Source organism: Melopsittacus undulatus, chromosome 23 (genome assembly GCF_012275295.1).
Source record: "Melopsittacus undulatus isolate bMelUnd1 chromosome 23, bMelUnd1.mat.Z, whole genome shotgun sequence".
Classification (NCBI taxonomy): Eukaryota; Metazoa; Chordata; class Aves; order Psittaciformes; family Psittaculidae; genus Melopsittacus; species Melopsittacus undulatus.
Genome location: NC_047549.1, coordinates 1,389,240 through 1,412,649, shown reverse-complemented (window position 1 = coordinate 1,412,649; position 23,410 = coordinate 1,389,240). Strand labels below are relative to the sequence as shown.

The window sequence follows — 23,410 nt, the reverse complement described above, 5'->3', positions numbered from 1 at the left end:
TACCTGGGTATCCCCATGCAGGTACCCACATCCAGGCACCGTCATCTGGGTGCTCTTATACGGGCACCCACATCCAGTCACCCACACATCTGGGCACCCCCATTCAGGCTTCCCCCATGCAGGCACCCCTATAGGGGCACCCACATATAGGCAACCATGACAATGGACCCTGTATGTGTACCCCCAACCGGACACCCATATCTTGGCACCCCCATTTAGGGAACCCCCACCCCGGGGTGTCCCTATCCAGACACCCATGTATAGGCACCCTATATGGCCCCCTATCCAGACACCCCAATCTAGTGCTCTGGGTGCCCACCCCCATCTGGGCACCCCAATCTGGGTGCTCTTCTCCCATCTTGTGGGTGCCACATCCCTGGGGTGCCCCTGGCTCCTGCAGTATCCATTCATAGCATGGCACACAGGTACCAGGTCACGGTGACACCCACAACACAATGACACCCAGAGCCATTGTGACACCCATAACACGGTGACACCCATATGGTGACACCCATGATACGGTGACACCCATGCAGGTGCCCTCTCACCACCCCAAGCACAAACAGTCTCTTCCATCACCACAGCAGCCTCATTTCCTCCCATCACCAGCACCCAGCCCCCAGCCCCTGGGCACCCCCCAGCACCCTTAGGGTGCACCCATGGGTGGCAGCACCCCTAGCACCTCCTCACTGAATGGGGTGGCTTTGGGACCCACCACCACCCTTGATTCAAGGAGGGTGCCCAAACCTGATGATGAGGGGGGGGGGGGGGGGGGGCAGAGCATCACTTTTGGGGTGCCAGCACCCTCATTTGCAGCACCCATCACCCCTCAGGGTGTTGCTTCACCCCTCCCCAGCACCACAAACACACCCCCAAGGCTGGAGCGTCACCCTGGGCTACCACCGCCTGTATCCCCCCATGTCCTCCCCATGTCCCCCCCATCCCTGCGGTACCTCAGCTCCTCTCTGCCTCCTCCAGCACCCAGTTCCTGTCGTGGCTTCCCCATGTGACCCAGCAGGAGTTTCAGGCACACCCTCACCTCCGCCTCTGCCCTATGGGGATGCTGCTGATGCCACAGCTCACGCCTGGGCCTCCTCCGTGGGGTTCGGTCCCACCGGGGGGCTCGGGGGACCCTGGGGATCAGCCCCAGGCTTGGAGGCCATCGGTAGGGTTCAGAGTGAACAGGTGCTGCTTTGATGCAGGTGGGGACATGGGTGCTCCTCTTAGAGAGGGGTGATGGAGGTGGGGGGTCCTTAGGGGTCAGAGTGGGTGGGCAAGGGAAGTGCTGCTTGGGGCACATGAGTCCTCTCCCATCGCCCCATGGGCATCCCCGACCCCGTGCCTCAGTTTCCCCCTCTAGGAACAACCCAGAACTGATGTCCTGGCACTGACTTTATTGGGGGGGGGGGATTTATAGGGGTTGGTGGCCACGGGGAGGGTCTGCTGGGCTGGTGGGACCAGACCAGGATCCATCCTGAATGGTGGGACCAGGCTGGGATCCATCCTGAATGGTGGGACCAGGCTGGGATCCATCCTGAATGGTGGGACCAGACCAGGATCCATCCTGAATGGTGGGACCAGGCCAGGATCCATCCAGGATTGTGGATTTAAGGCTGGGGTTCTTCTGGGCCAGGGTCCATCTGTGCTGGCATCCATCTGCCTGGTGTCCACCTAGACCAGGGCTGATCTCTGATGGCATCCATTGGCTCTGTCTGGACCAGGGTCCAGCCATGGCACTGGTGTCCACCTGGGCCAAGGTCCATCCAGACAGGCATCCATGGCATTGGTGTCCATACAGACCATGATCCCTCCAATCTGGCCCCCATCAAACCAACATCTGTTGGACCAGGCTCCATCCAGACCATCACCCATTGAGCCAACACCCCCATAGACCATGCTCCAACCTTACCCTCACCCACCAGCCCAGGACCCACGGTGCTGATCCTCACTGCAGGGGAGAGAAGAAGCCACCATCAGCATCCTCAGCCACATCCAACCCTTGCGCTGGACCATGCACCCCAACCTCCAAGCCTTGTAGATGCCACCAATGCCGGTGCTCACCTTGAAGCCGCTCCAGGTCTCAATCTCTTGGAACAAGGAGTTCCCGGGACAATCAGTGTGACCCATCTGCCGGTGCCCCCGCAGGGTGTAGTTGTGGTGCAGCCTCCCTGTGCTCACAGCGCAGGGCAGGAGCTGGTCCCTCACCAGGGCGATGGTGTCCGGGTCAGGTAAGGTGCTCGTGAAGTTTCCAACGTACCCCACCCCGTATCCTTTGCTGTTGTAGCCTTTGGTGTGGGCACCGACCCAATGCCAGCCTCGGCCTTGGTACAAGTACCCATCGGAGCCCACCACGAAGCTGCAAAGCACCCACAGGGCATCGCAAGGTGCTTGGTGATGGGCAACAGGACTACGGTTGGGGGTGATGGGTGATGGGATCATGGTTGGTGGTGATGGGCGATGGGATCATGGTTGGTGGTGATGGGTGATGGGTGATGGGACCATGGTTGGTGGTGATGGGCGATGGGATCATGGTTGGTGGTGATGGGTGATGGGACCATGGTTGGTGGTGATGGGCAATGGGATCATGGTTGGTGGTGATGGGTGACAGGACCATGGTTGGTGGTGATGGGCGATGGGATCATGGTTGGTGGTGATGGGCGATGGGATCATGGTTGGTGGTGATGGGTGATGGGACCATGGTTGGTGGTGATGGGTGACAGGACCATGGTTGGTGGTGATGGGTGACAGGACCATGGTTGGTGGCACTGGGCTCTCACCTGTATCCAATGTCATCCCAGCCGCGCGTGTCCTGATGGAAGCTCTGCATGGAGCGCATGGCGTGGGAGCAGGAGCGGAAGCTGTGGCACGGGGTGCTGGGGATGAACGTGTGGTGGATGAAGACCGACTCCAAAGGCAAGATCAAGGCTCTGGGGGTGCCCCGGTAGGGACGGGCACCCCACATGCACCGGGGCACGATGGGCGGGCACTCTGCGAGGGAAGGGGACATGGAGCATCTCCATGGGGACACGGAGCATCTCCTTGGTCCCTTCATCTAAAGGGTGTGGAGCTTCTGCTCAGGGGGTCCGTTGGCTGGTGGACATGCAGGGGACACTTCAGTGCCCATCCAGAGGACAAAGCAGTGCCCAGGGACCTAACATCCTGGGAACACATTGGTGGCCATCCAGAGGACATGGTGGTGGCTATCAAGGGGACACATCAGTGTCCATCCAGAGGACAAAGCTGTGCCCAGGGACCCATTATCCATAGGACACCAATGTCCATCCAGAAGACATGGTGGTGTCCATCAAGGAGGCACACCAATGTCCATCCAGGGACCACACCAATGCTCATCCAGGGACCACACTGATGTCCACCCATGGACCACACCAATGTCCACCCATGGACCACACCAAAGTCCACCCATGGACCACACTGATGTCCACCCAGAGCCCACAGCAGTGTCCCACCATCCCAGGCCACGTGTGACCACTCATCACTCCCTTCAGTGCCACCTCCATCAGGGTGCCATTGGGTACCCCCATCCCACCCAACCTCCACTGGGGCTCCAAGTCCTCCCATCACCACCTCCCTACCCACGTAGAGCTGGGTGAAGTCCCGCGCCGCCCGGCCCGCGATGGCCGCTGCCTCCTCCGGTCCCACATCCTGCAGGAGCTCCCTTGTGGGTGGCAGCACCCGCAGTACCCTCAGCATCGCCTCCACCTCCTGCTCCAGCTTCTCTGGCCCCGTCAGCACCCCAAAGTCCCGCTGCCGGTAGCTGCTGCGGGGTCTGCCTTGCTCCGTGCTGTTGCCCATCCCATAGTAACCCCGGAGCAGATCGGCGAGTGGGATGGGGGCTTGGGCCGCTCGGGTACCCAAGAGCACCCCATCCATAGCCCCGTTGGCGACGGCGTCAGGGATGGGTGACGAGGGTCCCAGGAGGGTGTAGTTCTGGGGGTCATCCACATCGTCCCAACAGCCACTGGGTCCCAGCGTGGCTCCATCACTGCCGCGAGCCGAGAGGAACGATGTCCCCAAGGCCTCGGTGATGGTCACAGCGTAAAGAGGGTCAATGGGGGGCTCAAAGGTGGGGAAGGGCCACCCCGACACCCTCTTTTGGCCAACCTCAATGCCAGTGAGGAGGGGCCCGAGGGCCACGGTGGAACCATCGGGTGCCAGCACCACAGCATCGCGGTGGAGGAGCCGCGTGAGGAGCACCCATTGGTCTTGGCTGAGCGCTGGGGGGACCGGGGGGGGATCCCCCAGCACCGCGCGGCACCCAGGGGTGCTGCAGGCCCCCAGTGCCCGCGCCAGCTCGGGCAGGGTCAGGTTGGGGCTGGTGGAGTCGAGGGCTTCCGTGAGCTCAACCACGGAGTCCATGTGGCGCGGTGGGAGACCTGATGGGATACAGGAGGAGCACCCATGGGTGAAGGGGGAGCTGTAGGGGAAGGGAGGGATGGAGCATCCATGGGGATGAGGGAAGGGGGAATGGGCACAAATCAGGGGGAAAGGACGCAAAAGAGGGGGAAAAGATCCAAAACTTGGGGGAAAGGACCCAAAAAACGATGAGAGCTTCCAAAACAGCGTGAATGGACCCAAACGGGGTGAAGGCACCCAGAGCAATGTGATAAGAGTCCAGATGAGGGCGCAAGCACCCAGGAAATGCACCTGAAACCACCCAGAACAGGGTGAAACCACCCAAAACAGAGTGCCCCCCCAAAAAAACGAGACAAAAGCACCCAAAACGGGGTGAATGCTCCCCAAACAGGGCCAGAGCACCCAAAAAGGGACAAATGCTCCCAAAGCAAGGTGAAACCACCCATAACAGGGTTGAAACCACCCCAAAACAAGGCTAAACCCCCCAAACCAGGGCAGAGGCACCCAGCCTGTGGGCTCCTGCACCCATCGCCAGCACCCAGCACCCAGTACCCCTGTTCCTTTCCCCTCCCTCCCCTCTCATGGGCACAGATTTGGGCTGGAATCACCCAGATTAGGGCAAATCAAAGCAATCGGCCCCTGCCAAGGGGCCCCTGCCATTGGCACACGTGAGTGGAGGCACGTTAGGGCATGTTAGAGCGTGTGTTTGTTGGGAGGAACTGGGAGATGCTGGGGCGCGTTGGGGCTTGTTGTGGGGTGCTGTGGGGTGCCTTAGGGTGTTGTGGGGTGCTCTAGAGTGTTGTGGGGTGCTTTAGGGTGTTGTGGGGTGCTTTATCATGTTCTAGGGTGCTTTAGCATGTTCTAGGGTGCTTTATCATGTTCTAGGGTGCTTTAGCATGTTCTAGGGTGCTTTAGCATGTTCTAGAGTGCTTTAGCATGTTCTAGGGTGCTTTAGCATGTTCTAGGGTGCTTTATCATGTTCTAGGGTGCTTTAGCATGTTCTAGGGTGCTTTATCATGTTCTAGGGTGCTTTAGCATGTTCTAGGGTGCTTTATCATGTTATAGGGTGCTTTATCATGTTCTAGGGTGCTTTAGCATGTTATAGGGTGCTTTATCATGTTCTAGGGTGCTTTAGCATGTTCTAGGGTGCTTTAGTGTGTTCTAGGGTGCTTTAGCATGTTATAGGGTGCTTTAGCATGTTATAGGGTGCTTTAGCATGTTCTAGGGTGCTTTATCATGTTCTAGGGTGCCTTAGCGCGTTGGGGCATGTCGAAGCGTGTCCCTACCTGTGCCGGGGCAGGCACACACGCTCAGCACCAGGAGCAGCCTCAGGACCATGCTGCCGGCTCCGGATCCTTCCCGTGGCACCGGACTTTGTCCCCACCGATGGCACCGGGCAGGGGACACGGCTGACACATGGGGTGGGGCCTAGGGAGGGGCTACACACGTGTATGTGTGTATGCATATGCATGAGGGGGGTGTGCACATGTGCGTGTCTGTATACATGCACGTGTGTGCGCATGTGCATGCAGTGCTTCTACATGGATGTTCATGTTGGGGGGTGGGTGCACACGGGTTCGTGTGCTCATGGGCTTGTGTATGGGGTGCTTCTCTGTGTGCTCAGGCGTGTTCATGTGTGCATTTGTGTGTGTGTGCACATGTGTGTGCATTGTGCATACATGGAGAGTATAGACACACATACATGTATGTAGGAGTGTAGTGCATGGAGGTGAGCAGGGGTGGGGTGAACTCATATATGTGTGCATGTGCCACCAGGACACATATGATGGGTTGATGCCTCCATGACACACATGTCAGGACATGATGCCCCCATGACACACACATGTCAGGGCATGAAGCCCCCATGACACACACATGTCAGGACATGATGCCCCCATGACACACACATGTCAGGGCATGAAGCCCCCATGACACACATGTCAGGACATGACGCCTCCATGACACACATGACGCCAGCACCACTGCCGTGTCCCTGCACTGCTGACACGTGGTGAGGCGGTTCCATGGCCTTTGCCCAGTCCCTGCTGTGTCCCTGCCTGCAGCCATGGCGCTGGGCCCGATCCTGGCGCTGCTGGGCCCGATCCTGGCGCTGCTGGGCCCGATCCTGGCGCTGCTGGGCTCCCTGCGCCTCCTCTCCCGGCTCCGGAACACGTGCGGGCACCTCCGCAGCTTCCCGTGCCCACCCTGGCGCGGATGGATCCTGGGGCACATGGGGATGGTGAGGGGGGGGCAATGGGGGGCAACGGGGGGGGCAGCGACGGGCGGCAATGGGAGCAATGGGGGGGAATGGGAGGGCAGCGACGGGCGGCAATGGGGGTAAATGGGGGAATGATGGGGGAACAGCAGGGGAACAACGATAGGGCCTGGGGGACACAATGGTTGGCAATGGGGGGAACAACGAGGGGTGACAGCGGGAGAACAACGGTGGACAAGGGGGAATAAGAGGGGACGAGAGGACGGCAATGGGGCGGCAATGGGGGGGCAGTGAGGGGCGACAGCGGGGGGACGAGAGCGGACAATGATGGGATGTGGAGGGACAACGGGGCGGCAATGGAGGGACAAGGGGGGCAGTGATGGGACATGGGGGGCAACGGGGAGGCAATGGGGTGGAAACGGGGGGGACAACGATGGGACATGGGGGGACAACAAGGCAGAAGTGGTTGGGACAAGAGGAGGACAATGAGGGGACAACGAGGGGTGACAACTGGGGGACAAGGGGGAATGAGAGAGAACAACGTGGGGACAATGGGGCTGCCATGGTTGGGACAAGAGGGGGACAATGGGGGAGCAGCAAGGGGGACTGTAGGGAAGCAAGGGGGGGACAGGGATGGGCAAGGGGGAATGAGAGGGGACAACGGGGGGATGAGAGGGGACCAAGAGGGAGAATGGGGTGACAATGAGGGGATATGGGGGACAACACGGCAGCAACATGGGGACAAGGGGAGGATAATGGGGGGGAAGAGGAGGGCCAATGGGGGCACAAGAGGGGATGCAATGGGGGGACAGCAGGAGGGCAAGGGGGGACAAGAGGGGCGACAATGGGGCAGTACGGGGGGGGGGCAAAGGGGGGGAGCAGCTTCAGTGCCCCCATGTCCCATCCCTTGTGCCCTGGGCAGGCCAAGAGCACGGAGGAGGGGCTGGAGCAGGCGGAGGCGCTGGCAGCCCGGTACCGGCGCGGCTGCCTCTGGTGGCTGCTGCCCTGGCTGCCGGTGCTGCGGCTCTTCCACCCCGACACGCTGCGACCGGTGCTGACGGCCGCAGGTACGGCACGGGGGCATTGCAGCTGACACCGACCTGTGCCCAGCACTGACCTGTGCCCAGCACTGACCTGTGCCCAACACTGACCTGTGCCCAACACAGACCTGTGCCCAGCACCGACCTGTGCCCAACACCGACCTGTGCCCAGCACAGACCTGTGCCCAGCACTGACCTGTGCCCAGCACTGACCTGTGCCCAACACCGACCTGTGCCCAGCACTGACCTGTGCCCAGCACTGACCTGTGCCCAACACCGACCTGTGCCCAACACTGACCTGTGCCCAACACCGACCTGTGCCCAGCACTGACCTGTGCCCAGCACTGACCTGTGCCCAACACTGACCTGTGCCCAACACCAACCTGTGCCCAGCACAGGCCTGTGCCCAGCACTCACCTGTGCCCAACACCGACCTGTGCCCAGCACAGACCTGTGCCCAGCACTGACCTGTGCCCAGCACTGACCTGTGCCCAACACCGACCTGTGCCCAACACTGACCTGTGCCCAACACCGACCTGTGCCCAGCACAGGCCTGTGCCCAGCACTCACCTGTGCCCAACACCGACCTGTGCCCAACACCGACCTGTGCCCAGCACCGACCTGTGCCCAACACCGACCTGTGCCCAACACCGACCTGTGCCCAGCACTGACCTGTGCCCAGCACTGACCTGTGCCCAGCACCGACCTGTGCCCAGCACAGACCTGTGCCCAGCACCGACCTGTGCCCAGCACAGACCTGTGCCCAGCACCGACCTGTGCCCAACACCGACCTGTGCCCAGCACTGACCTGTGCCCAACACCGACCTGTGCCCAACACCGACCTGTGCCCAGCACAGACCTGTGCCCAGCACCGACCTGTGCCCAACACCGACCTGTGCCCAACACTGACCTGTGCCCAACACCGACCTGTGCCCAGCACAGACCTGTGCCCAGCACAGACCTGTGCCCAACACAGACCTGTGCCCAACACTGACCTGTGCCCAACACTGACCTGTGCCCAGCACTGACCTGTGCCCAACACAGACCTGTGTCCAGCACTGACCTGTGCCCAGCACTGACCTGTGCCCAACACCGACCTGTGCCCAACACCAACCTGTGCCCAGCACTGACCTGTGCCCAGCACTGACCTGTGCCCAACACAGACCTGTGCCCAGCACTGACCTGTGCCCAGCACTGACCTGTGCCCAACACCGACCTGTGCCCAACACCGACCTGCACCGTCCCAATGGCACCAAACACTGACTTGCACCCATCCCAGTGGCACCCAACACTGACCTGCACCCAAAGGTGTCACCACAGCACCCAACACTGACCTGCACCCAAAGGTGTCACCACAGCACCCAACAGTGACCTGCACCCAAAGGTGTCACCATAGGTAGCCCTTATAGCACTCAACAGTGGCCACCAGCCTGTCCTTGAGGGGCCCCATGGCCACCCAAAGGTGTCACCACCAACCTGGTGGCCTCCTTGCACCCAACCCCCCGTCCTGTGGTACTGATGGGTCCCCCACCCAAGGGACCCCAGCACCCTCCTTGGCATGAGGCCACCCTCAGCCCTGCTCCCCTCCTGCAGCCTCCATTGCCCCCAAGGACCAGCTCTTCTACGGCTTCCTCCAGCCCTGGCTGGGTGAGTGGGGGCTCAGGGGTGCTGGGTGGGGCAGGCAGCACCCATGGGTGCACCATGGCTGGCAATGGGTGACCCCCTGCAGGGGACGGGCTGCTGCTGAGCCATGAGCGCAAGTGGGTGCAGCACCGGCGCCTCCTGACGCCCGCCTTCCATGGGGACCTGCTCAAGTCCTACCTGGGCATCTTCAACCACAGCACCCGCATCATGCACGTGAGCACCCATCCTGCCCCAGCACCCGTCCTGTCCCCATCGCCATCCCCAGCCCCCAGCACCCATCCTGCACCCAGCACCCATCCTGTCCCCATCGCCATCCCCAGCCCCCAGCACCCATCCTGCACCCAGCACCCGTCCTGTCCCCATCGCCATCCCCAGCCCCCAGCACCCATCCTGCCCCAGCACCCATCCTGTCCCCGTCGCCATCCCCAGCCCCCAGCACCCATCCTGCCCCAGCACCCATCCTGTCCCCATTGCAATCCCCAGCCCCCAGCACCCATCCTGCACCCAGCACCCATCCTGTCCCCATCGCCATCCCCAGCCCCCAGCACCCATCCTGCCCCAGCACCCATCCTGTCCCCATTGCAATCCCCAGCCCCCAGCACCCATCCAGCACCCAGCACCCATCCTGCCCCAGCACCCGTCCTGTCCCCATTGCCATCCCCAGCCCCCAGCACCCATCCTGCACCCAGCACCCATCCTGTCCCCGTCGCCATCCCCAGCCCCCAGCACCCATCCAGCACCCAGCACCCGTCCTGTCCCCATCGCCATCCCCAGCCCCCAGCACCCATCCTGCACCCAGCACCCATCCTGTCCCCATTGCAATCCCCAGCCCCCAGCATCCATCCTGCACCCAGCACCCATCCTGTCCCCATTGCAATCCCCAGCCCCCAGCACCCATCCTGCACCCAGCACCCATCCTGTCCCCATCGCCATCCCCAGCCCCCAGCACCCATCCAGCACCCAGCACCCGTCCTGTCCCCATCGCCATCCCCAGCCCCCAGCACCCATCCTGCACCCAGCACCCATCCTGTCCCCATTGCAATCCCCAGCCCCCAGCACCCATCCTGCACCCAGCACCCATCCTGTCCCCATCGCCATCCCCAGCCCCCAGCACCCATCCTGCACCCAGCACCCATCCTGTCCCCATCGCCATCCCCAGCCCCCAGCACCCATCCTGCCCCAGCACCCGTCCTGTCCCCATCGCCATCCCCAGCCCCCAGCACCCATCCTGCACCCAGCACCCATCCTGTCCCCATCGCCATCCCCAGCCCCCAGCACCCATCCTGCCCCAGCACCCATCCTGTCCCCATTGCAATCCCCAGCCCCCAGCACCCATCCTGCCCCAGCACCCATCCTGTCCCCGTCGCCATCCCCAGCCCCCAGCACCCATCCTGCACCCAGCACCCATCCTGTCCCCATTGCAATCCCCAGCCCCCAGCACCCATCCTGCACCCAGCACCCATCCTGTCCATCCCTGCACAGGACAAGTGGTGCGCAGCAGCGGGGCCCATGGGTGCTGCGGTGGCGCTGGAGGTGCTGGACCAGCTCAGCCTCCTCACCCTGGACAGCCTCCAGAGATGCATCTTCAGCCATGAGAGCCACTGCCAGCAGTGAGCAGCACCCTGTGTCCTGTCACCCTCTGCTCCCTTCTTAGGGTCCCCACACAAGGGGCACCCCTTACTCTGTCCCCTGCTGGGGTCCTCCCTGGGCTTTGCACCCATCAAGGTCATCCCATGTCCCTTTTGGGGTCCTATCTGCTCAGGTTTGGTCCCCAGTGAAGTCCCCTTCAGGTGTCATCACCCCACATGTCCCTATGGCCATGGGACCTTCTGCCACCCCATGTCCCCATTGAAGCTCAATGGGGTGGGCCCTGTTGAGCAACCCTGATGGTCCCATGGACTTTCTACCCATCAAGGTCCCACCACCCCAACCCCTCCTTTTTGGGGTCCCCCCTTATTCCTCAAAGCCTTTGGGCGTCCCCCATAACCTGAAGCTGCCCCTGGCCATTGGGGTGGCCCCATTGCCCACTCATGATGGTCCATAGGCAGCCCAGCGAGTACATCGAGGCCATCCTGGAGCTGAGCAGGTTGGTGGTGCGGCGCCAGCAGCACCTTCTCCATTACTCCTGGTGGCTTTACCGGCTCTCGGGCGACGGGCGCCGCTTCACCCAGGCCTGTGCCACCGTCCACGGCTTCACCGCGGCTGTGGTGCAGCGCCGGCGCCAGGCTCTGCAGTGCCTGGGCCACCAGGCTTGGCTGGACCATCACCGCGGCCAGCGCATGGACTTCATCGACCTCCTGCTGCTCGCTAAGGTGGCCATGGGGTGGTGGCCATTGGGGGGGAGTGGTGGCCACAGAGCTGTGGTGGTGGCCATGGAAGGGTGGTGGCCATGGAATGGTGGTGGCCATGGAAGGGTGGTGGCCATGGAACGGTGGTGGCCATGGAACGGTGGTGGCCATGGAACGGTGGTGGCCATGGAACGGTGGTGGCCATGGAAGGGTGGTGGCCATGGAACGGTGGTGGCCATGGAATGGTGGTGGCCATGGAACGGTGGTGGCCATGGAATGGTGGTGGCCATGGAACGGTGGTGGCCATGGAACGGTGGTGGCCATGGAACGGTGGTGGCCTCTTGAGCACCGCATTCACCCTTGGCAGGACGAGGATGGGAATGCGCTGACGGACGAGGACATCGCAGCCGAGGCCAACACCTTCATGTTTGCCGGTGAGGACAAGGCAGCACCGGGCACCCTGGCGAGGAGGTGCCCCCCATGTCCCCAGGCTCATCCCGTGCCCCTGCAGGCCACGACACCACAGCCAGCGCCTTGGCTTGGCTGCTCTACAACCTGGCCGGCCACCAGCAGCACCAGGAGCGCTGCCGCCAGGAGGTCCAGGAGCTCCTCAAGGGCCGGGATGCGGAAGACATCGAATGGTGAGCGGTGCCCATCGCCGCCCCTTGGCCGCCACGGGGACACCGGTGCCACCATCCCTTGTCCATAGGGAGGACCTGTCCCGCCTGCCCTTCACCACCATGTGCATCAAGGAGAGCCTCCGCCTGCATCCCCCGGTGACTGCCGTGTGCCGATGCTGCACCCAGGACCTGGCCACGCGCGATGGAAGGGTCATCCCCAAGGGTACGGCTCCCCCGGTGCGTCCCCCGCTGCCGTCGCCTTGTCCCCGTGTCCCTAAGGGCGCCGTTGCTGTCCCACAGGGGTCACCTGCTTGATGAGCATCTATGGGACCCATCACAACCCCGAAATGTGGCCTGATCCTCAGGTAGAACCTCACGGGGTTGGGGGCATGGCCATGGGGCAGGCAGATGTCCCCATCACCATGGGTAGGGACACCCATGTCCCCGTGGTGGCACTCCAGGTCTACAACCCATTGAGATTCAGCCCAGAGAACAGCCAGGGACGGTCCCCGTTGGCCTTCATCCCCTTCTCTGCTGGCCCCAGGTGAGCCATGGTGGGGACACCAAGGTCCCTATTGCATGGAGGGGTGATGGCCCCAAGTCTGGTGTCCTGGGGGCATCCCCATCGCCATGGGGAGGTTCCACCGGGCCGGACGGTGGCTGCTGGCACCCCTGGAGGTGACAGAAGGGCTGTGGTGGCAGGAACTGCATCGGGCAGAGCTTCGCCATGGCTGAGATGAAGGTGGTGGCGGCCCTGACCGTGGCACGGTTCCGCATCCGCCTGGACCCGGCGCGGCCGCCGCGGCGCAAGCCCGAGCTCATCCTGCGCACCGAGGACGGGCTCTGGCTGCTGCTGGAGCCGCTGCCCAAGGGGGCCTGAGGGGCACCATGGGGGCACCATGGGGACACTATGGGGACACTATGGGGACACCCTGGGGACACCATGGGGACACCATGGGGAAGCCATGGGGAAGCCATGGGGAAGCCATGGGGACACTATGGGGACACCCTGGGGACACCATGAGGACACCATGAGGACACCATGGGGACACCATGGGGAAGCCATGGGGACACTATGGGGACACCCTGGGGACACCATGAGGACACCATGAGGACACCATGGGGGCACCATGGGGACACTATGGGGACACTATGGGGACACCATGAGGACACCATGAGGACACCATGGGGACACCATGGGGAAGCCATGGGGACACTATGGGGACACCATGAGGACACCATGGGGACACCATGGGGAAGCCATGGGGACACTATGGGGACACCATGAGGACACCATGGGGACACCATGGGGAAGCCATGGGGACACTATGGGGACACCCTGGGGACACCATGAGGACACCATGAGGACACCATGGGGACACCATGGGGGCACCATGGGGACACCATGAGGACACCATGGGGACACCATGGGGACACCATGAGGACACCATGAGGACACCATGAGGACACCATGAGGACATTGGGACAGCTCAAGGAGGAGAGGGGAATAAAGGTCCCATGGAGGGGATGATGCTGTGGTGTGTGATGGGGATGGGTGGTGGGTATGTGTCCTCCTCCATCATGTGTGGGACATGGCATGGGCATGTCCCACCGTGGCACAGGTGCTGTACATGGACCTGTCCCTCCATGCTGTGTGTGACCATCCATGGACATGTCACCCCATGATGCATGTCACCATCCATGGACGTGTCCCCCCACAAAACATGTCACTCTTCTGACATGGATGTGCCCCACCATGCCACATGCAAGCATGCATGGACACGTCACTTCATGCCATGTGTCACCATCCATGTTCATGTGTCCCCACGTCTCATATCACTGTACATGTATGCATTCATACGTGATATGTCACTGTACATATGTCCCACATGCCCCATGTCATTGTACATGTATGTGCCCTGATATGTCCCGTGTTACTGTACATGTATGTACCCCTTGTCCCATGTCACTGTACATGTGTCCCACATGCCCCATGTCATTGTACATGTATGTGCCCTGGTATGTCCCGTGTTACTGTACATGTATGTACCCCTTGTCCCATGTCACTGTACATGTGTCCCACATGTCCCATGTCACTGTACATGTGTGTCCCACGTGTCCCATGTCACTGTACATGTGTCCCACGTGTCCCATGTCACTGTACATGTGTGTGTCCCACGTGTCCCATGTCACTGTACATGTGTCCCACGTGTCCCATGTCACTGTACATGTGTCCCACGTGTCCCATGTCACTGTACATGTGTGTGTCCCACGTGTCCCATGTCACTGTACGTATTTATACCCCCCTTGTCCCATGTGACAGTCCATGTGTCTCACGTGTCCCACGTCACCGCACACGTACGTGCCCCCCTACGTCACCACCCCGGCACAGCCAGCCCAGCGGGTGGGCGTGGCCTCGCCCGCCCAATGGGCACAGCTGACCAATCACGTGCCGGTGGGCGTGGCTCCACCCGCAGATGGGCCGGGTTACCACCAGGGGGGCGTGGCCACAGCCAAAGGGGCGGGCGCTGTGTGCCGCGGTCATGTGAGGAGGCTGCGGCGGTGTCATGGCGGCGCCCTCAGGTGAGCGGGGGGCCGGAGGTAACGGGGGGGGGGGGTGGTTCCCGGTACCCGGGGGGGGGGTCCCGGTACCCGGGGGGGGGTCCCGGTGCCCGGGGGGGGGGTCCCGGTACCCGGGGGGGGGTCCCGGTACCCGGGGGGGGTCCCGATACCCGGGGGGGGTCCCGGTGCCCGGGGGGGGGGTCCCGGTACCCGGGGGGGGTCCCGGTGCCCGGGGGGGGTCCCGGTACCCGGGGGGGGTCCCGGTGCCCGGGGGGGGGTCCCGGTACCCGGGGGTCACCGTTGGTGCCCCCCCCAGAGACCGAGCGGCTGTTGGGCCGCGGGGCCGCGCACGGGAGCGCGGAGGCGGAGGAGGAGGAGCTGCGCCGCCGCCTCAAGTACTTCTTCATGAGCCCCTGCGATAAGTACCGGGCCCGCGGGCGGCGGCCGGTGAAGCTGGGCCTACAGCTGGCCAAGATCCTGCTGGTCACTGTGCAGGTGCGGGGGGGGGGCAACGGGGGCACTGGGATGTGGGGGTGCTGGGGAGGGCACACTGGGAGCACTGGGGGCACTGGGATAGGGGGTGCTGGGGAGGGGGGCACTGGGGGCACTGGGGGCACTGGGATAGGGGGTGCTGGGGAGGGGGGCACTGGGGGCACTGGGATAGGGGGTGCTGGGGAGGGGGGCACTGGGGGCACTGGGATGTGGGGGTGCTGGGGAGGGGGGCACTGGGGGCACTGGGATGTGGGGGTGCTGGGGAGGGGGGCACTGGGAGCACTGGGGGCACTGGGATGTGGGGGTGCTGGGGAGGGGGGCACTGGGAGCACTGGGATGTGGGGGTGCTGGGGAGGGGGGCACTGGGAGCACTGGGATGTGGGGGTGCTGGGGAGGGGGGCACTGGGAGCACTGGGGGCACTGGGATGTGGGGGTGCTGGGGAGGGGGGCACTGGGAGCACTGGGGGCACTGGGATGTAGGGGTGCTCGGGAGGGGGGCACTGGGAGCACTGGGATGTGGGGGTGCTGGGGAGGGCACACTGGGAGCACTGGGGGCACTGGGATAGGGGGTGCTGGGGAGGGGGGCACTGGGAGCACTGGGATGTGGGGGTGCTGGGGAGGGGGGCACTGGGAGCAGTGGGATGTGGGGGTGCTGGGGAGGGCACACTGGGAGCACTGGGGGCACTGGGATGTGGGGGTGCTGGGGAGGGGGGCACTGGGAGCACTGGGGGCACTGGGATGTGGGGGTGCTGGGGAGGGCACACTGGGAGCACTGGGGGCACTGGGATAGGGGGTGCTGGGGAGGGGGGCACTGGGAGCACTGGGATGTGGGGGTGCTGGGGAGGGGGGCACTGGGAGCACTGGGATGTGGGGGTGCTGGGGAGGGCACACTGGGAGCACTGGGGGCACTGGGATAGGGGGTGCTGGGGAGGGGGGCACTGGGGGCACTGGGATGTGGGGGTGCTGGGGAGGGGGGCACTGGGAACACTGGGATGTGGGGGTGCTGGGGAGGGGGGCACTGGGAGCACTGGGATGTGGGGGTGCTGGGGAGGGCACACTGGGAGCACTGGGGGCACTGGGATAGGGGGTGCTGGGGAGGGCACACTGGGGGCACTGGGATAGGGGGTGCTGGGGAGGGGGGCACTGGGGGCACTGGGATGTGGGGGTGCTGGGGAGGGCACACTGGGAGCACTGGGGGCACTGGGATGTGGGGGTGCTGGGGAGGGCACACTGGGAGCACTGGGGGCACTGGGATAGGGGGTGCTGGGGAGGGGGGCACTGGGGGCACTGGGATGTGGGGGTGCTGGGGAGGGGGGCACTGGGGGCACTGGGATGTGGGGGTGCTGGGGAGGGGGACAGTGGAACATGGGAGCACTGGGATGTGGGGACACTGGGGAGGGTAGCACTGGGGCATGGTGGCACTGGGAAAGGGGGCACTGGGATGCGGGGAGGTGCTGATGCTCATCCATTATTGGGTACCAATGGCATTTTGGGAGCATCTTTGGGCTGAAACTGCTGCATTTTGGGCCCTGGTGCTCCCCCCTCCCCCCCATTGGCCAGAACAGGGCTTGAATCCCGGTGGCCTTTGTCCCACAGCTCATCCTGTTTGGGCTCAGCAACCAGATGGTGGTGACCTTCAAGGAGGAGAACACCATCGCCTTCAAGCACCTCTTCCTGAAGGACTACGTGGATGGCGCTGAGGACGCCTACGCCGTCTACACCCAACAGGAGCTCTATGAGCGCCTCTTCTATGCCGTGGAGAAGGTGAGAGGGGGCAGCAGGAGGTGCCCTGCGGACACCGGGGTGGCTCCGGGCCCCATCCAGCTCCTCTTGGCATCTCCTCCTCCCAGTACCTGGCCATGCCCAACGAGACCATCGGGCGCTATGCTTACGTGCGCGGGGGCAACCGCTCGGCCCTGCTCTTGTGCCAGCAGTACTACCGGAAGGGCCGCATCGACCCGGCCAATGACACCTTCAACATCGACCCCAACATTGTCACAGGTGGTTTTTGGGGGAATTAAGGTGGAATTGCTCATCCCAAAGGTCCGGGGGTTGGGATGTGGGGCTTGAGAAGGTCCCCATTGGGATACAGAGGGGCTGTGGGCTTCACTGAAGGTGCTTCTCCTCCATGTAGACTGCTTGGGAGTGGACCCTGAGGACCCCCAGGCTCTTTCTCCAGAGCTGGATCAGAGCTATAGGAACTTCACCCTCAAGTTCCACAAGTGAGTGATCATCTTTGGGTGCTGCGGACACCCCATGGGATCCCAGCATGGGAATCTCCTCCTGCTGAAGCTGGAAAAGCCCCACTGGTTTCCAACCAACTTGTGGGGTGGAAACAAGTGCAACCGTTGCACCTCTAAAGGTGGAGACGCCTTGGTTGGAGCACCCGAAGGAAGGTGTTGGCCCCTCTTGGGTGGTGGTTGACTCTTGGCACCACGGTCTGGGAGGGTGCTTTGGCTCTTGGCATTGTCTCTTAGGGGTTTTGGGGTGTCTGAGTGGGCTGAGACACCCTGCATGAGCCCCACTGTCCCCTGCACAGGCTCATCAATGTCACCATCCAGTTCAAGCTGAAAGCCATCAACATCCAAACCATCATCAACAACGAGATCCCCGACTGCTACACCTTCACCATCACCGTGAGTGGTGGCAGTGGGGGGGTGACAACATCCTCTGTGGGGACACAGGGACCCATCCTGCCCCCAATCCCATCCTGCTCCCAGAGCCCATCCTGCCCCCAGTCCCATCCTGCCCCCAATCCCATCCTGCTCCCAGATCCCATCCTGCTCCCAGATCCCATCCTGCTCCCAGAGCCCCTCCTGCCCCCAATCCCATCCTGCCCCCAGATCCCATCCTGCTCCCAGAGCCCCTCCTGCCCCCAATCCCATCCTGCCCCCAGTCCCATCCTGCTCCCAGATCCCATCCTGCTCCCAGATCCCATCCTGCTCCCAGATCCCATCCTGCTCCCAGAGCCCCTCCTGCCCCCAATCCCATCCTGCCCCCAATCCCATCCTGCCCCCAATCCCATCCTGCTCCCAGATCCCATCCTGCTCCCAGATCCCATCCTGCTCCCAGAGCCCATCCTGCTCCCAGATCCCATCCTGCTCCCAGATCCCATCCTGCTCCCAGATCCCATCCTGCCCCCAATCCCATCCTGCTCCCAGATCCCATCCTGCCCCCAGTCCCATCCTGCTCCCAGATCCCATCCTGCTCCCAGAGCCCATCCTGCTCCCAGATCCCATCCTGCTCCCAGATCCCATCCTGCTCCCAGATCCCATCCTGCCCCCAATCCCATCCTGCTCCCAGATCCCATCCTGCTCCCAGATCCCATCCTGCTCCCAGAGCCCCTCCTGCCCCCAATCCCATCCTGCCCCCAATCCCATCCTGCCCCCAATCCCATCCTGCCCCCAATCCCATCCTGCCCCCAATCCCATCCTGCTCCCAGATCCCATCCTGCCCCCAATCCCATCCTGCTCCCAGATCCCATCCTGCCCCCAATCCCATCCTGCTCCTAGAGCTCACTTTGCACCCCGATCCCATCCTGCCCCCATTCCCATGGCTTTCCTGGGCTGTCCCCAGATCACGTTTGACAACAAGGCCCACAGTGGCCGGGTGAAAATCCGCTTGGACAACCGGGCTGACATCAAGGAATGCAAGGATCCCAGCGTCTTCGGCCGAGGTGGGAGCCACGGTGCTGGCATCTGCCCCCTTTGGGTGCCAGGAGGGTGCTGCTGGGTGCTGAGGAGAAGCCACGGTGCCTCTTGTAGGTGACAACTCCTTCAGGCTCTTCTTTGACGTCATCGTCATCCTCATCTGCTCCTTGTCCTTCATCCTCTGCGCTCGCTCCATCATCCGGGGCCTGCTGCTCCAGCATGTGAGTGCTGCATCCCCCCTCTGCGTGGGCATGGCTGGAGCTGGGCTCTGGAGGAGCCATGGGATGGGTGACGGTTTCCCCTCGCCATGCAGGAGTTCAGCCGGTTCTTCCAGCGCCGGTACAACCAGAGCGTGTGCCTCTCGGACCGCATGGAGTTTCTCAATGGCTGGTACATCCTGCTGGTCATCAGTGATGTCCTCACCGTCATGGGCACCATCATGAAGATTGGCATCGAGTCCAAGGTACCCCAGCTCCTGGGTGCACCGGGTGCTGCCACCAGTGTCCCCAGGCACCCAGGAGGGGACCTTTCCATGTGGCACCCATGGGTGCTGCAAGTGCAGTGGGTGAAGCTCTCCTGGATGGCTTCATGGTGGGGTTGGGGATGAGCATCACTCCTCACGGGTCCTGGTCCAATAGGATCCCATTGGCAGCAGAAGGTCCCATCCTGCTGCTGCCTGCGGGCTTGTGGCCCCAGGCACTGCTTGCCAGGCCCTTGGGGACAGCATCAGAGCCTGGGCCCCCTCTGTCCCTGCAGAACTTTGCTGGCTATGACATCTGCAGCATCCTCCTGGGCACCTCCACGCTGCTCGTGTGGGTCGGGGTCATCCGGTACCTCACCTTCTTCCAGAAGTACAACGTGAGTGACAGCAGGGACGATTCCCAACACTGGGAATGGCGCCTGGATGAGCTCAGGCTCACCTTATGGATCTGCCTGTCCCCAGTGCCCCCATCCCACTCTACATTGGAGCCCCATAGGATGCTCTCTGCAGCCCCATCCCAATGACCCTCTCAAAGACTGGGATCATTCCCAATTCCTCTTCCAGATCCTCATTGTCACGCTCAGAGTGGCTCTTCCCAATGTTATCCGGTTCTGCTGCTGTGTGGCTGTCATCTACCTGGGCTACTGCTTCTGTGGCTGGATCGTGCTGGGTCCCTACCACGTCAAGGTGCTGCTCTGGGTGCTTGGGGTGGCAGTGGGGCCATGGGTGCTGTCCCCATGGGGATCCCACAGTGGCAGTGGGGCCATGGGTGCTGTCCTCATGGGGACCCCACAGTGGCAGTGGGGCCATGGGTGCTGTCCTCATGGGGACCCCACAGTGGCAGTGGGGCCATGGGTGCTGTCCCCATGGGGACCCCACAGTGGCAGTGGGGCCATGGGTGCTGTCCTCATGGGGACCCCACAGTGGCAGTGGGGCCATGGGTGCTGTCCCCATGGGGACCCCACAGTGGCAGTGGGGCCATGGGTGCTGTCCTCATGGGGACCCCACAGTGGCAGTGGGGCCATGGGTGCTGTCCTCATGGGGACCCCACAGTGGCAGTGGGGCCATGGGTGCTGTCCTCATGGGGACCCCACAGTGGCAGTGGGGCCATGGGTGCTGTCCCCATGGGGATCCCACAGTGGCAGTGGGACCATGGGTGCTGTCCCCATGGGGACCCCACAGTGGCAGTGGGGCCATGGGTGCTGTCCCCATGGGGATCCCACAGTGGCAGTGGGACCATGGGTGCTGTCCTCATGGGGATCCCACAGTGGCAGTGGGACCATGGGTGCTGTCCCCATGGGGACCCCACAGTGGCAGTGGGGCCATGGGTGCTGTCCCCATGGGGACCCCACAGTGGCAGTGGGACCATGGGTGCTGTCCCCATGGGGACCCCACAGTGGCAGTGGGACCATGGGTGCTGTCCTCATGGGGACCCCACAGTGGCAGTGGGCCCATGGCCGCTCTCCCACTGGGATTAGACCCAGTGGCCCATTGGAAGCTTCACCCTGGTGGTACCACAGTGGCTTTTGGGCCACTTCCCAGCCTCTTTCTCCCATCCCATCCCAGTTCCGGTCCCTTTCCATGGTGTCTGAGTGCCTCTTCTCCCTGCTCAATGGGGATGACATGTTCGTCACCTTCGCCGAGATGCAGCAGCACAGTTACCTGGTGTGGCTCTTCAGCCAGCTCTACCTCTACACCTTCATCAGCCTCTTCATCTACATGGTCCTCAGCCTCTTCATCGCCCTCATCACCGGCTCCTATGAGACCATCAAGGTGAGGCTTTAACCCAAGGCTCGATCCTTTGGGATTTGTGTTGTGGAAGCATCAAGAGCTGCATGAAGCCCGTGGGCTTGTCTATGGTATGGGAGGACTCCCATGGATGGTGACTCCAGCACTGCCCTGCTTCCAACTCATCCCAACAGCCATCTACACCTCTCCCGGAGCCTGTTTCCTCCTATCCCATCCCTTGGGATCAGCGGGCAGCTCCATCCTGTAGAGAGCCAGAAGGTCCCCATTGCCCAGCACAGCGGCACCAATCCCATTGAGCTCATCCCAGCGGCACCAATCCCATTGAGCTCATCCCAGCGGCACCAATCCCATTGAGCTCATCCCAGCGGCACCAATCCCATTGAGCTCATCCCAGCGGCACCAATCCCATTGAGCTCATCCCAGCGGCACCAATCCCATTGAGCTCATCCCAGCGGCACCAATCCCATTGAGCTCATCCCAGCGGCACCAATCCCATTGAGCTCATCCCATACCCTTCCTCTTTCCCACAGCACCAGTGCGAGGGGGAGCCCCCCGTGTCCCAGCTCCACACTTACATTGCCCAGTGCAAGGACAGCCCCAAGTCGGGCAAGTACCGGCGCGCCAGCACCGCATCCTGCTCCATCTTCTGCTGCTGCGAGCGGTGAGTGGGGAGCTCTTCCCAATGGATTTAGGCTTGGACCAGGGCATTTCAGGCTCTCTTTGCTCCTTACCCCATGCATGATCCCTTTGAGTTGCTGCATCCATGGGACTACCCCCCCCATTGCTCCTTAGGGTGCTCCCTGGGGTGGGGGGATCCTTTTGGGGATCCCAAATCCGTGTGGCTTTTCCCCCCCCCACCAAATCCATCCCATTCCTTCTGCTCTCCCCATAGGGCTCCTCTGCCAGACAACGCGCTGCTGGTGAACTGAGGCAGGATCCATTGGGATACCATGGGGACAGCATGGGGACCATGTCCCTTTGCTCCCCTCTGCTTTTAAGGTCTTTTATAGCTGCTTTTAGCACCCAAAGCAGGGCCAGAGAAGGGGGGGGGACACAGAATGGATGCTGATGACCCCATTATTCCCGACGGAACTCATTGGAGGAGGTTTTGGGATCGTTGGACCTCATTGGAGGAGGTTTTGGGATCGTTGGACTTCATTGGAGGAGGTTTTGGGATCGTTGGACCTCATTGGAGGAGGTTTTGGGATCGTTGGACCTCATTGGAAGAGGTTTTGGGATCGTTGGAACTCATTGGAGGAGGTTTTGGGATCGTTGGAACTCATTGGAGGAGGTTTTGGGATCGTTGGACTTCATTGGAGGAGGTTTTGGGATCGTTGGACCTCATTGGAAGAGGTTTTGGGATCGTTGGACCTCATTGGAGGAGGTTTTGGGATCGTTGGAACTCATTGGAAGAGGTTTTGGGATCATTGGACCTCATTGGAGGAGGTTTTGGGATCGTTGGACCTCATTGGAAGAGGTTTTGGGATCGTTGGACCTCATTGGAAGAGGTTTTGGGATCGTTGGAACTCATTCATGGCCTGAGTTGTGGCCGTGCTCAGTGTGGGCTTTGCCTCCTGCTCCTGGGGTAGGGGGGAATAAAGAGCCCTGGGAGATGAATGGGGCTATGGGTGCTGCTGTGGGGTGGGAGGGGTTGGGTGCCAGCACCATGGGGTGTCCATGGGGTCACAGGGGGGCTATGGGTGCTGCTGTGGGGTGGGAGGGGTTGGGTGCCAGCACCATGGGGTGTCCATGGGGTCACAGGGGGGGCTATGGGTGCTGCTGTGGGGTGGGAGGGGTTGGGTGCCAGCACCATGGGGTGTCCATGGGGTCACAGGGGGGCTATGGGTGCTGCTGTGGGGTGGGAGGGGTTGGGTGCCAGCACCATGGGGTGTCCATGGGGTCACAGGGGGGGCTATGGGTGCTGCTGTGGGGTGGGAGGGGGTTTGGTGCCAGCACCATGGGGTGTCCATGGGGTCACAGGGGGGGCTATGGGTGCTGCTGTGGGGTGGGAGGGGGTTGGGTGCCAGCACCATGGGGTGTCCATGGGGTCACAGGGGGGGCTATGGGTGCTGCTGTGGGGTGGGAGGGGGTTGGGTGCCAGCACCATGGGGTCACAGGGGGGCTATGGGTGCTGCTGTGGGGTGGGAGGGGGTTTGGGTGCCAGCACCATGGGGTGTCCATGGGGTCACAGGGGGGCTATGGGTGCTGCTGTGGGGTGGGAGGGGGTTTGGGTGCCAGCACCATGGGGTGTCCATGGGGTCACAGGGGGGGCTATGGGTGCTGCTGTGGGGTGGG

At 62.5% G+C, this 23,410-nt stretch overlaps 3 protein-coding genes across 4 annotated transcripts; 2 read left to right on the top strand and 1 right to left on the bottom strand.

Annotated features, from left to right (window-relative positions):
* Positions 1–1,518: 1,518 nt before the first annotated feature.
* PGLYRP2 (peptidoglycan recognition protein 2) lies at positions 1,519–5,752 on the bottom strand. 2 transcript variants are annotated; one of them, XM_034071998.1, is made up of 5 exons: positions 5,661–5,752; positions 3,594–4,394; positions 2,778–2,988; positions 2,062–2,356; positions 1,519–1,815 (listed from the first exon to the last, which is right to left on the bottom strand). In XM_034071998.1, exons 1-5 carry the CDS (start codon positions 5,710–5,712, stop codon positions 1,672–1,674), a joined length of 1,503 nt encoding a protein of 500 aa, XP_033927889.1. In that variant the 5' UTR covers positions 5,713–5,752; the 3' UTR covers positions 1,519–1,671. The 2 variants fall into 2 exon arrangements, with proteins under 2 accessions (XP_033927889.1, XP_033927890.1); XM_034071999.1 differs by having other exon boundaries at positions 1,676–1,948.
* A 677-nt stretch (positions 5,753–6,429) lies between these two features.
* On the top strand, positions 6,430–13,061 carry LOC101876690 (cytochrome P450 4F22). Its single transcript, XM_034071954.1, has 12 exons — positions 6,430–6,613; positions 7,512–7,656; positions 9,223–9,276; positions 9,359–9,486; positions 10,756–10,883; positions 11,318–11,585; positions 11,929–11,995; positions 12,073–12,202; positions 12,271–12,404; positions 12,482–12,546; positions 12,643–12,725; positions 12,884–13,061. Exons 1-12 carry the CDS (start codon positions 6,440–6,442, stop codon positions 13,059–13,061), a joined length of 1,554 nt encoding a protein of 517 aa, XP_033927845.1. The 5' UTR covers positions 6,430–6,439.
* Positions 13,062–14,695: 1,634 nt separating this feature from the next.
* LOC115947180 (mucolipin TRP cation channel 1) lies at positions 14,696–22,732 on the top strand. The gene is made up of 14 exons (XM_034072061.1): positions 14,696–14,764; positions 15,060–15,238; positions 16,832–16,999; positions 17,086–17,236; positions 17,370–17,457; positions 17,775–17,871; positions 18,812–18,911; positions 19,000–19,106; positions 19,199–19,348; positions 19,642–19,743; positions 19,931–20,053; positions 20,933–21,139; positions 21,646–21,776; positions 22,008–22,732. The coding sequence occupies exons 1-14, from the start codon at positions 14,749–14,751 to the stop codon at positions 22,042–22,044; spliced, it is 1,656 nt and encodes a 551-aa protein (XP_033927952.1). The 5' UTR covers positions 14,696–14,748; the 3' UTR covers positions 22,045–22,732.
* The last annotated feature ends 678 nt before the right edge of the window (positions 22,733–23,410 follow it).

Excerpts from the sequence above, each read along its gene's own strand:
- LOC115947180 (XM_034072061.1), top strand. Across the intron at positions 15,239-16,831 it reads TCCTGCTGGTCACTGTGCAG|CTCATCCTGTTTGGGCTCAG; the intron begins GTGCGGGGGGGG and ends TTTGTCCCACAG. Across the intron at positions 21,140-21,645 it reads GCTCCTATGAGACCATCAAG|CACCAGTGCGAGGGGGAGCC; the intron begins GTGAGGCTTTAA and ends TCTTTCCCACAG.
- LOC101876690 (XM_034071954.1), top strand. The coding sequence starts at position 6,440 with ATGGCGCTGGGCCCGATCCTGGCGCTGCTGGGCCCGATCCTGGCGCTG. Across the intron at positions 6,614-7,511 it reads TCCTGGGGCACATGGGGATG|GCCAAGAGCACGGAGGAGGG; the intron begins GTGAGGGGGGGG and ends TGCCCTGGGCAG. Across the intron at positions 12,405-12,481 it reads TGGAAGGGTCATCCCCAAGG|GGGTCACCTGCTTGATGAGC; the intron begins GTACGGCTCCCC and ends GCTGTCCCACAG.
- PGLYRP2 (XM_034071998.1), bottom strand. The coding sequence starts at position 5,712 with ATGGTCCTGAGGCTGCTCCTGGTGCTGAGCGTGTGTGCCTGCCCCGGC. Across the intron at positions 4,395-5,660 it reads GTGTGCCTGCCCCGGCACAG|GTCTCCCACCGCGCCACATG; the intron begins GTAGGGACACGC and ends GTATCCCATCAG. Across the intron at positions 2,357-2,777 it reads TGGGATGACATTGGATACAG|CTTCGTGGTGGGCTCCGATG; the intron begins GTGAGAGCCCAG and ends GGTGCTTTGCAG.